This window comes from Schistocerca americana, chromosome 1 (assembly GCF_021461395.2).
Source record: "Schistocerca americana isolate TAMUIC-IGC-003095 chromosome 1, iqSchAmer2.1, whole genome shotgun sequence".
In the NCBI taxonomy this organism is placed as follows: domain Eukaryota; kingdom Metazoa; phylum Arthropoda; class Insecta; order Orthoptera; family Acrididae; genus Schistocerca; species Schistocerca americana.
The window spans coordinates 1107701609-1107723234 of NC_060119.1; the positions used below are offsets into that span (position 1 = coordinate 1107701609).

The 21626-nt window shown below is 45.4% G+C and overlaps 1 protein-coding gene and 1 pseudogene across 1 annotated transcript in view; one reads left to right on the plus strand and one right to left on the minus strand.

Moving 5' to 3' along the window:
• Positions 1-21626, plus strand: part of LOC124596652 (rap guanine nucleotide exchange factor 6-like) — a 474460-nt gene that overhangs the window by 257752 nt on the left and 195082 nt on the right. Inside the window, exon 3 of the mRNA XM_047135886.1 lies at positions 18348-18966. Coding sequence (XP_046991842.1) covers positions 18832-18966 — 135 coding nt within the window. The 5' untranslated portion in view covers positions 18348-18831. The remainder of the gene's footprint in view (positions 1-18347; positions 18967-21626) is intronic.
• Positions 1580-1697, minus strand: LOC124561225 (annotated as a pseudogene).

The window sequence follows — 21626 nt, forward strand, 5'->3', positions numbered from 1 at the left end:
ACGTTGGAGCTCCCTATAACTAATAGGCCCGCCCTCTGTGACTGTCGGGACCTTGCCGGAGAATCGGCCACTGGCCCAACAGGCGAGGCATCCTGTGGTGGCTCGGAAACGATGTCATCACCACTAGGAAGCACCCCGTACCTGTTGGAAAGGGGTAAGGCAGCTGCCACGCGGCCAGATCCCACCTTCGCCTTTCGGCCAGGCACGCGCGAGCCCACCACTGTCCGCCATTCACCCTGGAGTGATGGCTGACCGGTAAGATGCTCACTGCCGGAAGACGCAGCGACATCAGGGGTTCCATGTGATTCCAAGGCCACCGAAGTAGGCATAGGTCTCACCACAGTTGCCCCAACGCCACTACGAGCCGACGCCTGCGCCTCGAGCTCGATGAGCCTAACAGACAAAGCCTCCACCTGCCCCCGAAGAGTGGCCAATTCTCCTTGCGTCCGCTCACAACCACCACAGTCCCTACACATGACTATGTTTACCCTACTCTATACGGTGACAAATTCCCAAGATAATCTTCTGATGAGCTACTCTGATAATCAAGAAACACTCACTGAAATACGAGACGCGAAAACTACGCTAGGTTTTCCCAGAAAAACTATTTAAAAGCTAAGCGCAGCAAATAAGTACAAAAACGCTTTATACAAACAGTACTCGCTGCTGCTGGTGCTCTCGCTCTGGCTGTCACAAGACTTGTAATGTCGAAAGCGACGAAAGCCGTTTGTAGCGGTCAAAAAATGGAGGTAGCAAGTCGTTACGGGCTCCTTCCAGGCATGTGGGATTCCCAAATCACAGAGAAGCATACATTTTCACTACCACTTCATGCGTCTGGCCGTTTAATAGTCGGTAGTTATGAATATTATATTATTTGTGATGATAAAAGTTTGTAGACTGCCAAATAACATAAGTTCATCCGATTACACGTATTTTTCCCATCACATTCATTGTAATATAAATAGTGAAGAAAATGACTGTTAGGGAAAAAAACGGACGAGCGGGACTCCATCCAGCGACCTAGCGATTACGGAGCTTGAACGCTAACAACTTTCTTTATTCCACAAAAACAGTGACAAAAATGGCTACAATGAAATAACACAGCTACCGGCGCTTCATGGTAGAAATGGCCACACACAGGTGTATGTATTTGACGACCGAAATTATCTTAAGATTTTCTCCATAACGCTTGAAGTACGCGCTACTGCTTACACATTTTTTTATCCTCATTGATAACTACGAGTGTACGAAGTTTGCAGTCGTTCCAAACGTCGTGGCCCCCCCTTGTCAGTGACGTAACTGTTATTAAAGTGATTGCAATGAAGTTCTGAAGCAACGGGTACAGCACTATCACATGTTAGTTACTTAGGTGGTCGCACTCCGTGTTCAGACCCCAAGTGGCCCACCGGGACCATCCGACCGCCGTGTCACTCTGAGTTGAGAATGCGGATAGGAGGGGCGTGTGGCCAGCACACCGGTCTCCCGGTAGTTATGATGGTTTTCTTTGACCGGAGCCGCTACTATTCGCTAGAGTAGCTCCTCAATTGGCATCACGAGTCTTGAGCGCACCCCGAAAAAATGGCAACAGCGCGTGGCGGCCTGGACGGTCACCCAAGCAAGTGCCGGCCACGCCCGACAGCGCTTAACTTCGGTGATCTCACGGGAACCGGTGTATCCACTGCGGCAAGGCCGTTGCCGTACTTTAAGTGGTTGACTGAATGATAAATCCAAACGCTGCTTTCACGGCATACAGGGTTAGCAAAAAAAAATGGCTTTGAGCACTATGGGACTTAACGTCTGAGGTCATCAGTCCCCTAGAATTTAGAACTACTTAAACCTAACTATCCTAAGGACATCACACACATCCATGCCCGAGGCAGCGTTCGAGCCTGCGACAATAGCGGTCGCGCGGTTCCAGACCGTAGCGCTTAGAACCGCTCGGCCACTCTGGCCGGCCAGGGTTAACAGTTGTTCTGCAGCAACACTACGTGCCCTTTACAGACACCAACGCCCGCCTATCGCCGGTGTTGATGGATGTTGTTACCAATTTGCTGTGGCGGTAAGTCGGCTGTGCATGGTCGCATATGAAGAACGAAGCCTCGGACACCGTAAAGTACCATCCACCATCTGAACTCAGTTCTCGACGTCTGAAACCGGCGACATTTGGTTTTCCACGTCCAAACCATCTTCTCGTGTCCCTGCTCCCCGGCCGCAACTGCCAATCAGGAAAACCTTCTCTGTGAGTAGCGTGAAAACTGCCACGTTTAATACGTCTCCAGGCGCGGGCCAATCGGAGCACATCTTCCTCGCCAATTGCTCTAGAAATTCCCGTCTGACGTCAGCAGGCGATGGGCGAATTAGAGCGCTTTCTGTAGTCCTCCGAATTTCCAGAAGCCTAACCAACGCGACGGGTAATCAGCGAGGCTGTTACTATTACTGCTGCTGCTCCTACCGCGTAGGCCCAGACATTCGAAGGCGCGCAATTTTTCACCATAAAATTATTAGGTGTCGGCCGACATTTGACTGTCGCCCTCAGACTTTTACAGAGCCGAACCGTGCCAAATTCCGCGAACCTCGCCTCAGCGTGACTGACAGGGGAATTAGGTTAGTCCTCTCGGGTGGCTCACACAAGCCGGAACAAAGCCTATGACTGCCGTTTTGTCTCCCTTCTCACTTTGAGTTGTGTGCGAACTGGGCGGTTCTCACGCGTTCTTAAAATAGAACTTCTAGCCTCTACCGGCAGCCACTGTCGTTTTATAAAACACATTCCCCCCACAGTGGTTCAGGTCGAAAAAATCGATTTTCGGTTTTCATCATATTTCGATAGGTTAAGGTTTTATTTAAGTACTCTAAAAAGGATTTTGCTGAAAAAGTTTTTTTAGAGCATTTAAAGAGCATTATCCTACCACGTGTGTTTGTGCCACGCCCACTTTTGTCACCCACTGTCAACTCACCCAATGTCAACTCCAAGCCATATGAAGATGCCATTATTAGCAAAACAGAATGTGTAGGCTATGTTCAAAAACGTTTGGGAACAAGGCTGAGAAAACTGTAGATATGAGAGGAAAAAAGTAGATGGAAAATTGTTGACTTGACAGGGTCGGTTAAGTAAAACTGAAACAGAAAACTAGCAGGTATACTATGGGCAGGCAATTCGGAGAAATACAGAAAATCTGGAGGCAATAAAGAGAGACGTTTGGGCCATACTCTTCCATATGTTCTCTACTGATAAGCCATGTCATGGGTTGTCTATCAGCAGAAAATTCGTGATGCAAATAAAAAAGGGCTCAGGCAACTGGAGAACCTTATTCTCACCAGCATTCTCTTCCTGCTGCTGTTATTGCAGCAATTAAACCTATTTTCAGAGACTAGGGTCATCCTGACCTTATAAGGAAATGTCTGTATGGGCAGACCCAGAACCCAAATGAATGTTTCGACAGCATAATTTGGAACCACCTTCCTAAAACTGTAATTGTAGGCAGGCATGCATGCAATGAAACTGAGAGTTCATGATGCTGTTGCTACATTGAGTTGTGGTAATATTGGAAATTGTTGGGTACTGAAAAATCTGGGAATTAATCCTGGTGAGAATATGACCACTGGGCTGCAACATTGCGATAAAATTAGGGTAGCCGATGCAAACAGGTTTGCATCTAATATGGCCAAGAAAGCAAGACAAACATCCAGGAAGGTGATAAAGAAGCTGGAAGACCTGCTAGAGGCCAAATAAGGGCCATCATACGCAGCAGGACAGTTTTATTTAACTGTAAGTAACAAATTTCAAACTAAAATTTTCAGTACATGGGCTCCATTACATCAGAAACTATCATAGATAAATGAATGAAATTTTCAGATACTCTGCATAACATAAAAAGCCACCTCTGGTACTACATTCATTAATATTCCCCAATTAGGATGTTCACAAAAATATTTTCTGCAGAAAAACTTAGTACTTTCTTGTTAATAAATTTAAAAAGTACACTCCTGGAATTGGAAAAAAGAACACATTGACACCGGTGTGTCAGACCCACCATACTTGCTCCGGACACTGCGAGAGGGCTGTACAAGCAATGATCACACGCACGGCACAGCGGACACACCAGGAACCGCGGTGTTGGCCGTCGAATGGCGCTAGCTGCGCAGCATTTGTGCACCGCCGCCGTCAGTGTCAGCCAGTTTGCCGTGGCATACGGAGCTCCATCGCAGTCTTTAACACTAGTAGCATGTCGCGACAGCGTGGACGTGAACCGTATGTGCAGTTGACGGACTTTGAGCGAGGGCGTATAGTGGGCATGCGGAAGGCCGGGTGGACGTACCGCCGAATTGCTCAACACGTGGGGCGTGAGGTCTCCACAGTACATCGATGTTGTCGCCAGTGGTCGGCGGAAGGTGCACGTGCCCGTCGACCTGGGACAGGACCGCAGCGACGCACGGATGCACGCCAAGACCGTAGGATCCTACGCAGTGCCGTAGGGGACCGCACCGCCACTTCCCAGCAAATTAGGGACACTGTTGCTCCTGGGGTATCGGCGAGGACCATTCGCAACCGTCTCCATGAAGCTGGGCTACGGTCCCGCACACCGTTAGGCCGTCTTCCGCTCACGCCCCAACATCGTGCAGCCCACCTCCAGTGGTGTCGCGACAGGCGTGAATGGAGGGACGAATGGAGACGTGTCGTCTTCAGCGATGAGAGTCGCTTCTGCCTTGGTGCCAATGATGGTCGTATGCGTGTTTGGCGCCGTGCAGGTGAGCGCCACAATCAGGACTGCATACGACCGAGGCACACAGGGCCAACACCCGGCATCATGGTGTGGGGAGCGATCTCCTACACTGGCCGTACACCACTGGTGATCGTCGAGGGGACACTGAATAGTGCACGGTACATCCAAACCGTCATCGAACCCATCGTTCTACCATTCCTAGACCGGCAAGGGAACTTCCTGTTCCAACAGGACAATGCACGTCCGCATGTATCCCGTGCCACTCAACGTGCTCTAGAAGGTGTAAGTCAACTACCCTGGCCAGCAAGATCTCGGGATCTGTCCCCCATTGAGAATTTTTGGGACTGGATGAAGCGTCGTCTCACGCGGTCTGCACGTCCAGCACGAACGCTGGTCCAACTGAGGCGCCAGGTGGAAATGGCATGGCAAGCCGTTCCACAGGACTACATCCAGCATCTCTACGATCGTCTCCATGGGAGAATAGCAGCCTGCATTGCTGCGAAAGGTGGATATACACTGTACTAGTGCCGACATTGTGCATGCTCTGTTGCCTGTGTCTATGTGCCTGTGGTTCTGTCAGTGTGATCATGTGATGTATCTGACCCCAGGAATGTGTCAATAAAGTTTCCCCTTCCTGGGACAATGAATTCACGGTGTTCTTATTTCAATTTCCAGGAGTGTATTTCTTAAAAACTATAAAAGGGGATAAAGTAGATTCTAGTACAGTTAACTCTATTAGCATAATGTAACATACAATAAAAATATTAAGGTCCTGAATCAAATAGTTTTTTTTTTTCAGAAATGGGTCAAATACTTGCTTAAATTAACATGGGTTGATAGGCAGGGTGTGTTCCCCTTAATAACGTTATGAGACGTTTAGCACGATGAAACCAGTGTCCTGTCTATCGCCAGCCCTGCCAGTGAGCAGATGAATTTAGCGTACAAATGGAAGGAGGCAAGACAGACGGCTTGTGACCTTTCACCACGAAATTCGGCACTTCTTACTAGGGAACGGTACGAATTTCCCCTCGTCGATTGGATTCATATTGCACACGGTATCTAGGGCATGACTAGGATTTGAACGTACTGTATGTTAACAGGAAGCTGCATCTCTCAACCGTTTTCGGGTCAATCGAGTTTGAAAATTTTAGGCCTGCTTATATACTTCAAATGGTCGCGACTATTAGTCCGCGGCCCAAGGAGTAGACGCTTCGATCGATAAGCGAATGTCTGTTGGTCGAATCGCGCTGCGGGTACTTCATTCCAGTGCAAGGGCTGGAACACCTGAGCTTTTTGCTCTGACAATTCCGTATTCTCAAGCCGATTTCGCTAAAACGTCGGACTGTGGCAGGAGGCGACATTCCGAATAATGCTTTGAACTGTTCCGAGCATCGACACAAACTAGGCATTATTCCCACATTAGACGAAAGATAAGCAAAATGAAATGTAAATGGCGGACATCATAAGTGCTGATTCATTCAACCACGTGGACAGCATAAGATGTTTTAACCGATAGTTTTAAAAACAGTATGTTAGTGAGAAAATATACAAACAGATGCAATCCGGACGCGGATGGTTTTCTAATATACAAATAGACGGTCTGAATGCGAAACATAGATAGCACATAAAATACCGCACGAAACAATATCAAATTTTTTCCAGATATGGACAATATACGTTTTGATTGGTTGCTCCTCAAATTGTCAGCTGATAGAACATAAATCTTCAGAACGTAGCTATATCCGAAATTCGATAAATTACTGTACTGAAGCTGAAGTTGATGGTTGAAGGTAGCACTGCATGGTTCCTATTTTATGCAGTTGATATAAATGGTAACACTTTCTTTCCCATTTTAATCCGTACTCGTCAGACAATATAAAATACAGTGACCTCACTTTCATTCTGTTCTTTTCGTTTCGTATTATTTACAAAACTGCGTTAGAATGTGAGAGTGAGAACATATTTAAGACGATTTTTGCCAGTTCATGGAAAACATTTTCTCCTCCAGAAGTATCAATAACAATGAACTTACACCCAAAATTTAACAGTAATTCACTTCATCGCACATTAAATTGCGTAAATTTTTCCACTCTTCGTCAACAGCTGTTCGTTTTTCTGTAACGTGTGTAAGCCATTGTGCTCTTTCAATTACAAACTATTTTACAGACAGGACGCTTTAGTCAGACGGAAACAGGGTAACTTAAATGTTCTTGGGAAGACGCTGATTGAGTGGATTTACTGAAACAATGAATGTAAGGCACCTTTCAAGCACATACTTCTCAAATTCCTAAGAGAATTTTTCAGTAGACACTTCCGTCCAAAATTAATAACCAACGTGCGGTGTTGGATCTACATGATTTGTTCTGAACAAAATCCTGTCTTTCACTGACACAAATGTTGATGTGAAGCACGAAAAGCTGCTTCCACACTTCAGTGCTTGATCGTGTCCATAAGATTCTTTATATCACTTTCTTTTGCTGACAAGGGCACTTTACAGCCACTTTCTATATCGTTCACCTTTTAGCCTCTACGCATGAAATCTCTGCAGGTTCAGTTCAGTAATTCTACTGAAAATAACTCTCACTAACGAGCTTCCTAAAAGCAAGAACGAGAACGAAATTGAGTTCGTTATTAAGACACAGAACCCACGCAAAGCACTGGGGTCTAAGGTACTGAGTGCGGGTAAGCAAGTTTCCTGCGCGAGGGAACCGAACAACAAACCGGGGACTTCACTAGTGTGGTGCGGTGTTGACCGTGACATCTGACGTAATTGCTGCTAACGAGGAATGAAAAAGGTACATCCAAATCACTGCGAGAATCGTTTCACATTTTGTTTGTAACTGAATCTTAAAATTTGTTGCCATTCTTTAAAAAGCTCCAGATTAGTCCCTAAAACGCATTTGAAGTCTGCGGAAGTGAGCCGTTTCGCATAACGTAAAATCTCTTCGCAAAACTGAATTACGAAAGTCAGATTTAGCAACAGACATAGTGACTTTACACGCCAAGCGGAAAGGCGGGCGCCAAGCTCCACCCTCCTCCTACAACGGGGCTTCCCGTCAAGGACGCTAGCTCACAGGAGCAAAGACGCATGACGCGATGTGACTGGGACGGGATAAATATCTGTAACCTCGCAAAACGGACGTATGTACGGTACTTCAATCAGACATTATACTGCTTGCGTTTACTCCATGAAGTACACTAATCTGCTGGAAACAAAACATCACGTGTTTTGACAGAAACAAAGTTTCTCAGTTAACTGAAGCACAATGAAATAAACGCGGAGGGGGATTCCGTTATGGCGTACTTCGGCAGCTAGTATAGGAAAGACATCGATTTACAGCGGCGTCTTTGTGTACAATTGTGTGTGTTAACTGCAGGTTCCATGAAAATGCTGAGACACGTCGCGGTCATTTCCATGCACCTTTAATAACTTTACTTACGTCTTCATCACAATTGAAACTTTCATCAATCTTGCGCGTTTCAACTTCCTGTGATTTTCGTAGGCTCTGCTGTGTCAGACATACAAAACATTAGACACATTTTATCGAGTGCTCCAGAATGTTGACGTGATACAATGTATTCAATGTTTTTAGAAGACAGACATAGCACTGCCTTTGAAAATGGCGGAAAGTCGAAACGCGTAAGGTTGAGGTAAAGAAAGTGTGGTCAAGACATACGTTACTAAAAGTACATGTGTGTTACGACGGTGCCAAATAGGACATAAAATGAAAGCTGTCGAAGAATATAACTACCATCTCCATAGTAAGCAAAGGACAGTCTTCGGGAAGAAGTCGGCTGTGGTCGTAATTTCAGTGATCAATTTGCACTGAACAGGAGCACACGAGAATCACCGACCACAGCCCAGCAGCAGCCGTGCCTACAAACATTACAAGAAGCCCGCCCCGTAACAAGGGTCACTGAATTATGTGAAGCAAACTACTTCTTGGGCTAGTTTTAGTGGTGCCACCCATGTTCTACTGCAGCGAATGCACTGTTCTCAGAACCCGTTACAAACTAACATGGCCATGTAGTCGTCACTACTCCCGAAAGTACACCGCATTATATAGGTTTCATAATACACACATTAAGAGTACTATCACCGAAAATCTGAAGCACCTCCCATAAAACATAACATACACTCCTGGAAATTGAAATAAGAACACCGTGAATTCATTGTCCCAGGAAGGGGAAACTTTATTGACACATTCCTGGGGTCAGATACATCACATGATCACACTGACAGAACCACAGGCACATACACAGGCAACAGAGCATGCACAATGTCGGCACTAGTACAGTGTATATCCACCTTTCGCAGCAATGCAGGCTGCTATTCTCCCATGGAGACGATCGTAGAGATGCTGGATGTAGTCCTGTGGAACGGCTTGCCATGCCATTTCCACCTGGCGCCTCAGTAGGACCAGCGTTCGTGCTGGACGTGCAGACCGCGTGAGACGACGCTTCATCCAGTCCCAAACATGCTCAATGGGGGACAGATCCGGAGATCTTGCTGGCCAGGGTAGTTGACTTACACCTTCTAGAGCACGTTGGGTGGCACGGGCTACATGCGGACGTGCATTGTCCTGTTGGAACAGCAAGTTCCCTTGCAGGTCTAGGAATGGTAGAACGATGGGTTCGGTGACGGTTTGGATGTACCGTGCACTATTCAGTGTCCCCTCGACGATCACCAGTGGTGTACGGCCAGTGTAGGAGATCGCTCCCCACACCATGATGCCGGGTGTTGGCCCTGTGTGCCTCGGTCGTATGCAGTCCTGATTGTGGCGCTCACCTGCACGGCGCCAAACACGCATACGACCATCATTGGCACCAAGGCAGAAGCGACTCTCATCGCTGAAGACGACACGTCTCCATTCGTCCCTCCATTCACGCCTGTCGCGACACCACTGGAGGCGGGCTGCACAATGTTGGGGCGTGAGCGGAAGACGGCCTAACGGTGTGCGGGACCGTAGCCCAGCTTCATGGAGACGGTTGCGAATGGTCCTCGCCGATACCCCAGGAGCAACAGTGTCCCTAATTTGCTGGGAAGTGGCGGTGCGGTCCCCTACGGCACCGCGTAGGATCCTACGGTCTTGGCGTGCGTCCGTGCGTCGCTGCGGTCCGGTCCCAGGTCGACGGGCACGTGCACCTTCCGCCGACCATTGGCGACAACATCGATGTACTGTGGAGACCTCACGCCCCCACGTGTTGAGCAATTCGGCGGTACGTCCACCCGGCCTCCCGCATGCCCACTATACGCCCTCGCTCAAAGTCCGTCAACTGCACATACGGTTCACGTCCACGCTGTCGCGGCATGCTACCAGTGTTAAAGACTGCGATGGAGCTCCGTATGCCACGGCAAACTGGCTGACACTGACGGCGGCGGTGCACAAATGCTGCGCAGCTAGCGCCATTCGACGGCCAACACCGCGGTTCCTGGTGTGTCCGCTGTGCCGTGCGTGTGATCATTGCTTGTACAGCCCTCTCGCAGTGTCCGGAGCAAGTATGGTGGGTCTGACACACCGGTGTCAATGTGTTCTTTTTTCCATTTCCAGGAGTGTAGTTACGAGAAGGGGATGGCTTTCTACGTAGTCAGAGGATCAGCGACGTCGTATTGTTAAGAGTAATGTGTGAACGTGTCAATACAACAGCTACTTTCCTGTAAGGTAACATAGAATGTTTTGTTTTCGGTAATTCTCTAGACTTAGTTACCTGAACGGACTTCAGAAACAATATGTAAGAAGCAATATGTAGGATGTGTCACACTTTGGAAAGCTAAGCTATGCTTTAGACGATGATTACAGTGTAACCTGAAATTATTATTAATGCTGTTAAAAGAAACAGTTCGCTTCTGACTCACACGAACAGTCTAAAATACATTATCCTTTGAAAACTTTTAAGGGACATAAATTGTCAATATGGGACATAATACGCTGAGAACGTGTGGGCGAAAAATATTATTGAATAACATGTTCAGATAACGTACGGGAATGCAGCTGAATGACGTCTTCGACAACCGCTGTAATTTCAACAGGTGCACACAGTGTCATTTTCAAGGCACAAATTCAGCATGGAAGCGCTGGGCAATGATGCCAGTTCCTCCAGTTAAATATATTGACATCAGCTGTCCTCATGCGCTCACATGGGCCGCGCCAGTGCTATTTCCACTCCACATGAACAGTACAGGGATGTGACTGTCACCCGCCACTTAACTTAAGGCGCGTCTGACGAAGGTTGGTTTGTTTGTGGGCTTGAACGTACCAGACTACAAAGGCTATCCGTCCCTATGACGGTGGGATGCCCTACAGAGTATGTACTGTACATGTATTGAGTGAGCATAATCTACGGCGCATGGTCTCAAGATCAAACCGGGCAAGTCACTTGCTTCTGGGACGACGCTGCTAGTCTAAAATTTGCTGTAATAGCGAAGCCTCAATGTTGCACATATTAGCCCTGTTTTACAAAAGTTTCTGCGCGTTTGAGTTTTAGTAACAGCTATGGTGCAGTAATGTTGCTTCAGGTGTACAGAGAACTAAGTGAAATAAAAACCAGTTACTTCCCGTATGTATGGACAAGAAGCGTGTAATTTTAAATGTCATATTAATAATACGCCCTTCATGTGTCGAAGAATATCGTGACACGGTATTACGATGTCTTGTCTTGTAGAGACAATTTCTGCGATTCTATGTACGTGTATTTACGAAACAAATGCGAGACAATTTTGAAAGTCTGTTTCAGTAAACTTCCAGTCAATGTATACATATTGGTGCTATGTTCTTAAGCATATAAAATTTACGCATGACGGTCAGATCAATTTCATCCAATTTGTGGCAGTCTCAAACACGTCTGTGTATCAAAGTATTTCTGCACGAAATTGATTTCTGCAGTGACATTGTAAAGTAATTCGAACAGATTCGAATAACTGCAATATAAAACCTGAAAAAATTGTTGGCTGTCACTTCCATTATTCCAGAATTAGGGCATTGGACTTGCATTTTTTTTTTTTTTTTTTTTTTTTTTTTTTTTTTTTTTTTTTTTTTTTTTTTTTTTTGTGCGTAGTGTATAGTCACTATTTTGTGATAATGGCGAAAAACTGTTCGTTATTTTACGTGTCTGTAAGAAGCAGAACAGTAAGTAAAGAAAAACTGAAAGAATGCAAAACAGGTGATGCAAATCGCTTGCGGTAGTTACTATAACAATTCATAGTTCCAGATGCGTTATTTTTTCATGACGATTCGGCGGCGTCACTCTGGCTTAATTAATTAGAGATTCAACAATACGAATATAAGTGCAATATAAAATGTAAAAAAAAGGTTGTTCGCTGTCTCTTCATATCTCGTTACCGAAAAACATAAATAAAGTGGGACCTTAGCTATCACGAAAAGGCATAATGCCATTGCTCTTCACAACCTCAAGCCAACTTCAGTTCCTGGTATCAAATTGTTCAGATGTCTGAAAACACACACACACACACACACACACACACACACACACACACACACACACACACACACACACACACAAAGATTTCACGGTATTTCTGAAGGTGGTCTACAGCTGCGAAGTAATAACTCACAATACGCTAAGCGCTATTCGGGCTAAAATGCGCCGTCTCAAAATCATGTGACTTTGGCTGCAGGAGATGCTGCAGGCAGAAATCTCGTCCTTAGCATCGGAATGCTCACTCCACAGATGTTCATGCTCCACGGGCTGCACTCAAAAGACGGAGGTGGCCGTGGAGCAGAAAGCGCTCTGAACAAGAATGGGTGTGTCTTGTGTCGACTTTCTCCTGTCTGGCGATGGGCGCGTGACCGTGGGCAGGCTTTTATTGTGTGGTCGAGACAAGACACTGCCGAACGACTCGCCACACGTGATGCTTGTCGTCACATGCCGTAGGCAGAAGCTCAGAACTGAACGCGGCACGTTAATACAGATGATGCATCACAACAATCGTTTACTTGAAGTCCAGATACAGGTACGAAGATACTGCCTTGACTTTAGGCTGTGTCAGCGTTCTGCCGCTCAGCCCCTGTGTGTAGACACTCCGTGTGAAACATCCCCGTAGAAAAATTACGAATTACTGTGCTGGTAAACCTCTTACGTTATCTGATTTTCAAACAACAGAGCAAAAGTGATCGTACTCACATTTCTCTCTTCATGTATTATGATCGTCACTAAACTGATATGTAATATTCTGACTTTCAATAATCCCTACAAAAGAATGGTCCTGACTAACAATAACATACTCAGTTCATGAATCACTCACCTCACAAAAATCTTCGTTACTCGAACTACTATACAGCGAGCGCCAATACTGCCAGCTAAATAAAGTATTCTAACTACTGATAGGCATAGTTAGCAAATGAAAGATTTTGATAGAGAACAATGTATTTACCTTAATAGTGTTCAAAAGTCATATGTATCAGTTCGTGACATCCGGTCTTGCAAATTTCCTTTTTCTGACGGACACACGTCCAGATCGTTCACTCATAATGTCTCAAAACTCTGGCATCTCTCTCTCTCTCTCTCTCTCTCTCTCTCTCTCTCTCTCTCTCTCTCCCCCCCCTCTCTTCCCCCCTCTCCCCCTCTCTCCCCCTCTCCCCCCATCTCCCCCCCCCTCTCTCTCTCCACATACACCACTGCTGGCGGCTCACATCAAACTGCCCAGCGTTACGCGCTGTTCACGTATAACTGCCCAACACTACACAAGCGAATATTCCAACACTCAGTCCGACCTGCCACAGACTGCACACAGCACGCACAGTCGGTGATTATCATACAGAGCGCTACGTGGCGTTACCAACATAAAAACCTAAAGAGCCTACTTCCACGTGCAATTGGTAGTGATTAAAAATAATTTTGACAACGCGCCTATGTATCGAAACGGAATTCCAGCAGGTTTTATTTTATATATATATATCTCAATCCCGCTCCCGGGATTGGAATGACTCCTTACCCTCTCCCTTAAAACCCACATCCTTTCGTCTTTCCCTCTCCTTCCCTCTTTCCTGACGAAGCAACCGTTGGTTGCGAAAGCTAGAATTTTGTGTGTGTTTGTGTATGTTTGTGTTTGTTTGTGTGTCTATCGACCTGCCAGCGCTTTCGTTTGGTAAGTCACATCATCTTTGTCTTTAGATATTTATATATATCAAAAAGTCAGTATAAATTTCAAAACTGAATAAATCACGGAATAATGTAGATAGAGGCACAAATTGACACAGTTGCTTGGAATGACATGGGGTTTTATTGGAACCAAAAAAAACAAACGTTCAAAAAAAATGTCCGACAGATGGCGCTACATCTGATCAGAATAGCAATAATCAGCATAACAGAGTAAGACAAAGCAAAGATGTTTTTTACAGGAAATGCTCAATATGTCCATCATCCTCAAGAATAGCTGTAGTCGAGGAATAATGTTGTGAACAGCACTATAAAGCATGTCCTGAGTTATGGTGGGGCAATGGCGTCGGATGTTATCTTCAGCATCCCTAGAGATGTCCGTCGATCACGATACACTTGGGACTTCAGGTAAACCCAAAGCCAGTAATCGCACGGACTGAGGCCTGGGGACCTGGACGCCAAGTATGACGAAAGTGGCGGCTGAGCACACGATCGCCACCAAACGACGCGCGCAAGAGATAATTCACGTATCTAGCAATACTTTTTTTTCTTATAAAACCCCATGTCATTCCAAGCATGTGTGTCAATTTTTAACCTCTATCTTCATTATTCCGTGGTTTATTAAGTTTTCAAATTTATACTGACCTTTTACCGTTGTTGGGAAGCATCTAGAAAAATTTAGTAAATTTAAGACAATCAGCAAAATTTTTCTTTTAAATAACCAGCGAGTGATTGTAGTTACCCTTTCGGTATTACGGGTGTTAGTGTGGAATGTATACACACGAGGACGCATTGTGGGGTATGTTAACAACCGGCGTGCTCGCAGTGTATGGTGAAAGGATACTTCCGCTTTCAGCCACTAGGTGAAAACACGGCGCTATTAGCAGTCAGTGTATGGTGTGGCTGCGACAAAAGGGAGGAACGATTAAATACACGATAATGTTGCTTCCGGTACGTTTTTTAAGAAACGGTCACAAGTTGAAACATTTGTTCATTTTTGCCTCCCGATTATGTAACATGATGCATCCGTAACACAGCATGGTCTACAATTATTTGAAACATGTCCAGTGTAAACAGAGCTACATATTGTCGTATGCTATCCTTCAGATGAGGAAGAGTCCATATACATCCCTAATGGACACGATCTTTCAGATGCCCCCATGACCCGAAGTCACATGATTTTAGGTCTTCGGAACTGGGAGGCTGGTAGTCTTGAAATTGCCTGCAGATGACGCTGTCGTTAACGAAGGGTTCTCGAATCAAATCTTTCACCTGGTGTTGCCGCATCTTCCAAGAAAACAGTGTTGTGGACACAACTGCCTTCCAGCAGAGCTGGATCGCGTCATGCACAAGAAGGTTCTTGCAACGTGCATCCAAAAAATATTACCCAGATGCATGTTACACAATAGGTCATTGCGTTGTAGCCTACCTCGGGGCTTCATTTGTTGCACATTTTGAATCCTCTGAGAACATCAGAGTAAAATGCGCCGCAAAACGTTTCGTTCTATTGACCGGTGGGAAATAACTCGCGTGACACAGCTCGAGCACTGGCTGCATTAAGTTGCAGTACGTACTGCACAGTCGGCTTTAGCTACAGAAACTTCAACTGCCATAGGAATGGGGCGCCTCCTTTTCATTGCTGTACTATCCAATTCAACTTTTCCTTCAGATTTCTTGATCATGTTCTCTAGCGCAATTTTAATATGGGGCCACCTCGTAGCTGTTTCACGGCGATATTCCCGTAAGGTAGAGGTGTTACATTGCTACCGTTCTCATAAAACAGCCTTACCAGTAGTGCACAGTCTTTCTTCTCAACAGCCCGTTGTTTTTTGTAAGGAAATCTAAATTTTCCTAACTCTTTACACCAAGCGACAAAAACACTGACATCAAAATAGAAAACACTTACCTTTGACTGCTTACAGCGCCATATTTTCACCCAGTGACAGAATGTGGACCTATTGCATTTTTTCCTACTCCGTTAGCGCACCAATTAATGAATATAACCAAGATGTTTCAGCGTACTGCAGTGTATGCAACCTGCACTGCAGCTCTCGCAACACTGGTACTTTACTGCTGTTGCTTGTATGGAGTTCCGAAACCTGTACAGTATGTTGCAATAGATAGAACTTAGTTAGAAATGTTTCTATTTCCTATAAGGTTGAGCTATCACTTACATTTCAATCCTTCATATGGTTTTTCCATCTGTGAATCACATCAGTTTTATTCTTTTTTTTTTCTCACAGCAGATACATGGAGTTTTTGTTACCCCAGAAAATCTTAAAGGCATAAGAACTGTTAACAAAAAGCAGGAAATCTAGGAAAGCTTACAAATCTATAACATAATGCAGCGCTTCAGCAACCGTGAATTGTTAAATTCCCGGTAAATTCATCATTCAGCCTTCAGTTACAAGGTAAATTTTTTTTTAGTTTACCTCGGTTTCGATGCCAACCTATAAATTAATCTACACGAACATATATTAAACATAGAAATACATCGTCAATCTAATGATTTCTTAATAAGAAAAATCGTGATACACTTAGTATTTTGAGGGCCAAACGTTGGCCATGTCACAGAATAAAACTAATGCAGATTAAAGACGCATAATCATAAGATCATGTCTGTCAATACTCAAAACAATAAGAAAAACTTAGACGGAGCTACGCCGGGCCAGGAATAAGTCACACGCAAGCAACAAGGAAACTAGGTGTCGCGAGCAATTCCGCGGCGAGGCTCGGCCAGCTGCCAAGCGGGTGCGCAAGCGCTAGAGACAAGCTGTCTCAAAATTACTTAGCGCAACTTAAATTCTAAACAAAATGTGATAGGAAACAGTCCTGCAAACGGACAAAAGCCTCTGGACAGAAGATGGACCATGACGTAGGTGAAGATGCTAACTGATATGTGGACACAAATGTCACTTTGGTATAGTCAGGTCCAGCAGCTGCATCAGATGTTGGCACAGCAGACTATTAACGTAGATTGCAGTGCCGCCACCAGCATATTGCCCTGTCAGTGCGATAGTTGCAGCAGTTCTTAATTTTCGCAGATGACACTGACGTTTATGGCTTTATGGTGAAAGAAGTCCGGGCGCACAGACCGTTGGCATTCCACAAACAAACGATGAGAGTGTTACCGATACAGCTGTTAATGGTACGCTAAGAGCTACGGACTGGACGGCCGCTGTGACAAAAGATGAACAGAAGTTTGTGTACCTCCTTTTTGAGGGTCCGCAGGAGCGATTGGACTTAAGTCATATCGCTGTAATTGACTGTTGGCACATAAATTGGAGCAGGAGTGGAGCTAGGGACCACTGGCACAGCTGGAACTGCTGACAGTGGCTGGGCAGGATGGACTGGCTGCTGGTCAGTATGCTCAGCAAGGGTTTGGTGGTGGTGGGATGCTCTGCCATATGACTGCAGCCATAGGGAGTAGTGGTGACATCGGGAAGAATCTATTTCAGGATGGTGAAGAGGCGAGAATTACCGCACTATCAGCTTAACAGTTCATGCATCAAAGTTGATTACAAGAATAATATACAGGAAAGTGGAAAAGAGATCTGAGTGTGTGCTAAATGACGATCAGTTTGGCTTTAGGAACGGTAAAGGCACGAGAGAAGCAAATGGTTCAAATGGCTCTGAGCACTAGGAGACTTAACATCTGAGGTCATCAGTCCCCTAGAACTTAAAACTACTTAAACCTAACGAACCTAAGGACCTCACACACATCCATGCCCGAGGCAGGATTCGAACCTGCGACCGTAGCGGTCGCGCGGTTCCAGACTGGAGCGCCTAGAACCGCTCGACCACTCCGGCCGGCCGAGAGAAGCAGTTCTGACGTTGCGGTTGACAATGGAATCAAGAACGGGACCGCCAGCAAAGCAACCTCCGCCGGGCAGCGATCTGACACATCCGCCGCATCTTCGCTCCGATCTCACCTCTAATTGTTCATTCAGATTTGAGAAGCAGGATAATCCATAATGTGGTAGTTCTCGAATGGTAGCTTCAGATACATACCAGTTATGTTACAGAGTCCTGTGGTTTATTTCGCTATATAAAAAAACTGTGCATTTCCTCACTGAACAGTAGAACCCCAGTAGTTAGATTTCTGTATTGGTAGGCCACATACCAACTGTGCTCCATACCTCCATATCCGGCGAAGTAGGTTCCTGAGATTTCCTTTTCTCCATTCCAAATAAAACATATACAAATCTGGGGCGTGCTTGTTTCCTTCTCGTCTTGCAAGGTTTTAAAGCGAAATAGCTTACAGCAAACTATGCATCAAAAATTTCGGTTTAGTACCATTCATCGCCTTAGTTTCCACATCCGCAGGGTGGTCGGAACGTACTCTCTGCCCCTAGTAGTCTCGATCAGTAAGAATTAAAAGGGTTTTTAAGATTTTTGTTGATTTACATTCCTTGTCGCCCTTTACCGATTTACTTACTTACCTTCCCAAATGGTGTAGTTATTTTCCCACATGTCTTTTCTCCCAGTAAAGCTGCAACACCTTTTCAGTTTCAGGTGGCTTCTTCGGACGATTCGGCATGGTGGACGTAGCCGTCTGTGGAGACAGTCGTTAAAGACCCACACGCACCACTCCCGGGGTGGTACAACACGACCGAGCGGCCTGGGAACGCGGATCAACCAGCGGTCTTGTCCGCAATCAACTACTCCAGACGACGGCAAAGTGTGCTCAGTGATTTCTCCAGTTTCACATATTCATCTTTAGTGTTCACATTAGCTGTGATAGTGAATCATTCTTCTTCGAAATACGTAGTGCGTTTCGCGTCAGTGCTCTGAGTAAGGATGGTGAGAAGTATCTCCGCAGTGGGCGTGATACCTGCTGTAAAAGTGTAACGTGTGGCATCATTTGTGCCTGCGAAGTCGGCGGCGGCAGAAGGGATGGTGATTCCCCGCGGCACGCAGTTTCGGGCGGCGGCCGCATGAGGCCGCCCTCTGCGGCTGTGGCGGCGCTGCATCGCGATGCCATGTGGCGGCCATGAGGGCCGACGGGGAAACCCCTTTCCCGCCCCTCTACCAAGGCCCACCGCCGTGTGCAGCCATGGACGCAGAGCGCGTGGACCCAGCCTTCTGCCGCGCCCTGCGGACCGATCCCTGCCGGCGCTCCATACAGGTAACTGTCAACACAATTTTACCGTCTTTGGTTTTTCATCTGTTTCCACCTGGCTAGTTTTGTAGCAACACTTTGCTTATATCGCACTGTTTACTGCAAAATGGAGATGATACGGGAGTGAAATCTCTAAAGTTTGCGCCACAAATATTATTAATCAAAGCAAACAGTAGATAGAGGCAGTGGCAGCAACACCTTGTGCATTTCCTGTCTGGATACATTCAGACGTGCAGCCTGCTAACTCGCAGTATTGGGTTTGCGTAGTGGGATGGCGCACTTTGGCCGCTAATATAGAACTTTGTCTGTGCAGCGTGTTTAATTTACGCGACAATCAATCCAAACATTGAATACGGGCAAGATTGTTAAGTTATCGGCCGTTGAGGTCTTCCTAAACTGATCGTTCTGATTTACTGGATGAATACAGTCTAGTTCATTGGCGCGCCGCGAGTTACGCTGCCTCTGGGCGTATACACGATTTTGTAATACTTCCGTGTGGTATGAAATCGGCGGATAAAAATACGTGTGTGTGTGTGTGTGTGTGTGTGTGTGTGTGTGTGTGTGTGTGTGTGTGTGTGTGTGTGTGTGTGTGTGTTGCTGGGGGGGGGGGGGGGGGGGGGAGGAGGAGGTTATGTGTGTTGCATCGCTTGTACGTGCCATCGACGAGGCAACAAATCTTGTTGCAAAACTGAGTCAACTTAAGGGCAACGTGCCATTCAAACGTCCACAGGAGCTCCTGCTGCTGCAGCAGCAGGATGATCCCCATATTACAGTGGCACGGCAAATTTTTCTTACCTGTGAATTACGATATGCTGTTGCAATTAAGCAAAGCACAGACTGTAGCTGCCGTACACTATATAGTTCCGAAGATACAGGTAGTCAATAAGCAGGTTCAGTTTTAACGGTCCATCGTAAAGGGTGAAAGAGCATTGGTGGCAATAGCTTTAGTAGTTTTCATGATTATAAAAATTTCCTTATCATATATTCACTTTCCGTCAAGTTTCTACAGCAACTGACCTTCGGTCCTAATAACATTTTGTGTTGGAACAGTTTGATTTTTCACTAAGTCAACCCCCACGACGTTCCACTTTTAAAGAATAATTTGCTTTTGTTCTAGTTCCAACTAATACTTCTCCAGTATTAGTATAACTTTCCACTTTAAAATTACATGTAACGTAGGTTAGAATATGCAGCGACTTTACTATAGCGGGCCGCCGCAGCTGCGCTAAAAGTACAAAGATAATTTTTGTCTGTTGATTTATAACTGTCACTTGACAATGTATTTGGGCCGTAATTTGATAAATCTTTGTTCCTGCAGTGTTAAGAATTTAGATTTATATGCCTCCTAAAGAAAATCTGAGCATCCTATTCGCCGTGAGGTACAGTCCATCCAACTATAAAAAAAAAAAAAAAAAAAAAAAAAAAAAATTTCACTTAATCCACAATATATTCCACTCAATTCGTAACAGTTACCTTCATATTAACTTTTCGACTGAGCACTTCAAAATTAATAACGTCACTTTTTATCCACTTTATTACAGTGAAATCATAGTTATAAATAGCCACGTATCAAACATTAACAATGTGGATGAGTAAGTTTGCACCCATTCGTGACTAAAGCTGAACATCAACTCCCTCGATCTTTACAGTTTCAACTCCATACAATATCTGTTCCACTTTTTAATAATCTTTCCATTATTTCGGCAAGGTTGGCAAAGTCGCTTCGGGTCGTTTCCTTTGGAACTCGACCTTCGTTGTTAAGTTTCTGATGGCCGGTAACTCTGTGACGACGGGAAGACTTCCCCTTCCGCCACTTCAACACCCCCACCCCCACTCGTATTATGAAACAGAAATAAACGTAACAAGAAAATACAAAATTCATTTTATCATATCCAAACATTATAACAAACCTACAGTACTTACCTTCCATGTGTCACGTGGCGGGAACAAATCGATGGCACAGCGCTTCGAACACTGTATCATCACAATATTACATAAAAAGAAAATAAATCCTAGTTCAGTGGTGTTTGTTTCGTGAGCTCCTGGTCTCAGTTCGTCTAGCTGCACATAATCGGGTACTTTTAATGCATCAAAAAGTGATACCAATTCGATGCTTCACCATAGTCTGGTTGGTATGCCCATTTAAGCACTACACAACAGTAGGAATAGGTACTTCACTGTTGTTTAATCTAATCATACTATTTCCGTAGGGAGTTATTTCATATAGGTCCCTTTGACTTTAGATTTTTGTGTGTACGGTTGATCGGTTATGGCACGGGGGATGTAACAGAAATATTTCAGTTGCATGTGAAAATATAAGCGGTAAAGGTTCCAGCGAAGCTTCGTAAATGGCAGACCTACATCCTATAGGGAAAGGGGGTGGGGGAGCGTACGCAACGACGGGAGGTTATTTGTAAAATATTGTGCGTTTGGACCCATCTGGCACTGAGTTAACATTCGAAAGTCAGCCAAGGCACCAGCATGGGGCCACCACGTCACGATAAGCCAAGGAGGCGAAGGCTCCAGGCCGCACTCTGGAAAAATCAGGCTAAGAATCTTCCCTGTTAGGCGGATATTTAGTTGGTCATGTGGTGATAGAATACCTCAGGAAGCTAGAAAAATGGTTCCAGAATGAAATTTTCTCTCCGCAGCGGAGTGTGAGCTGA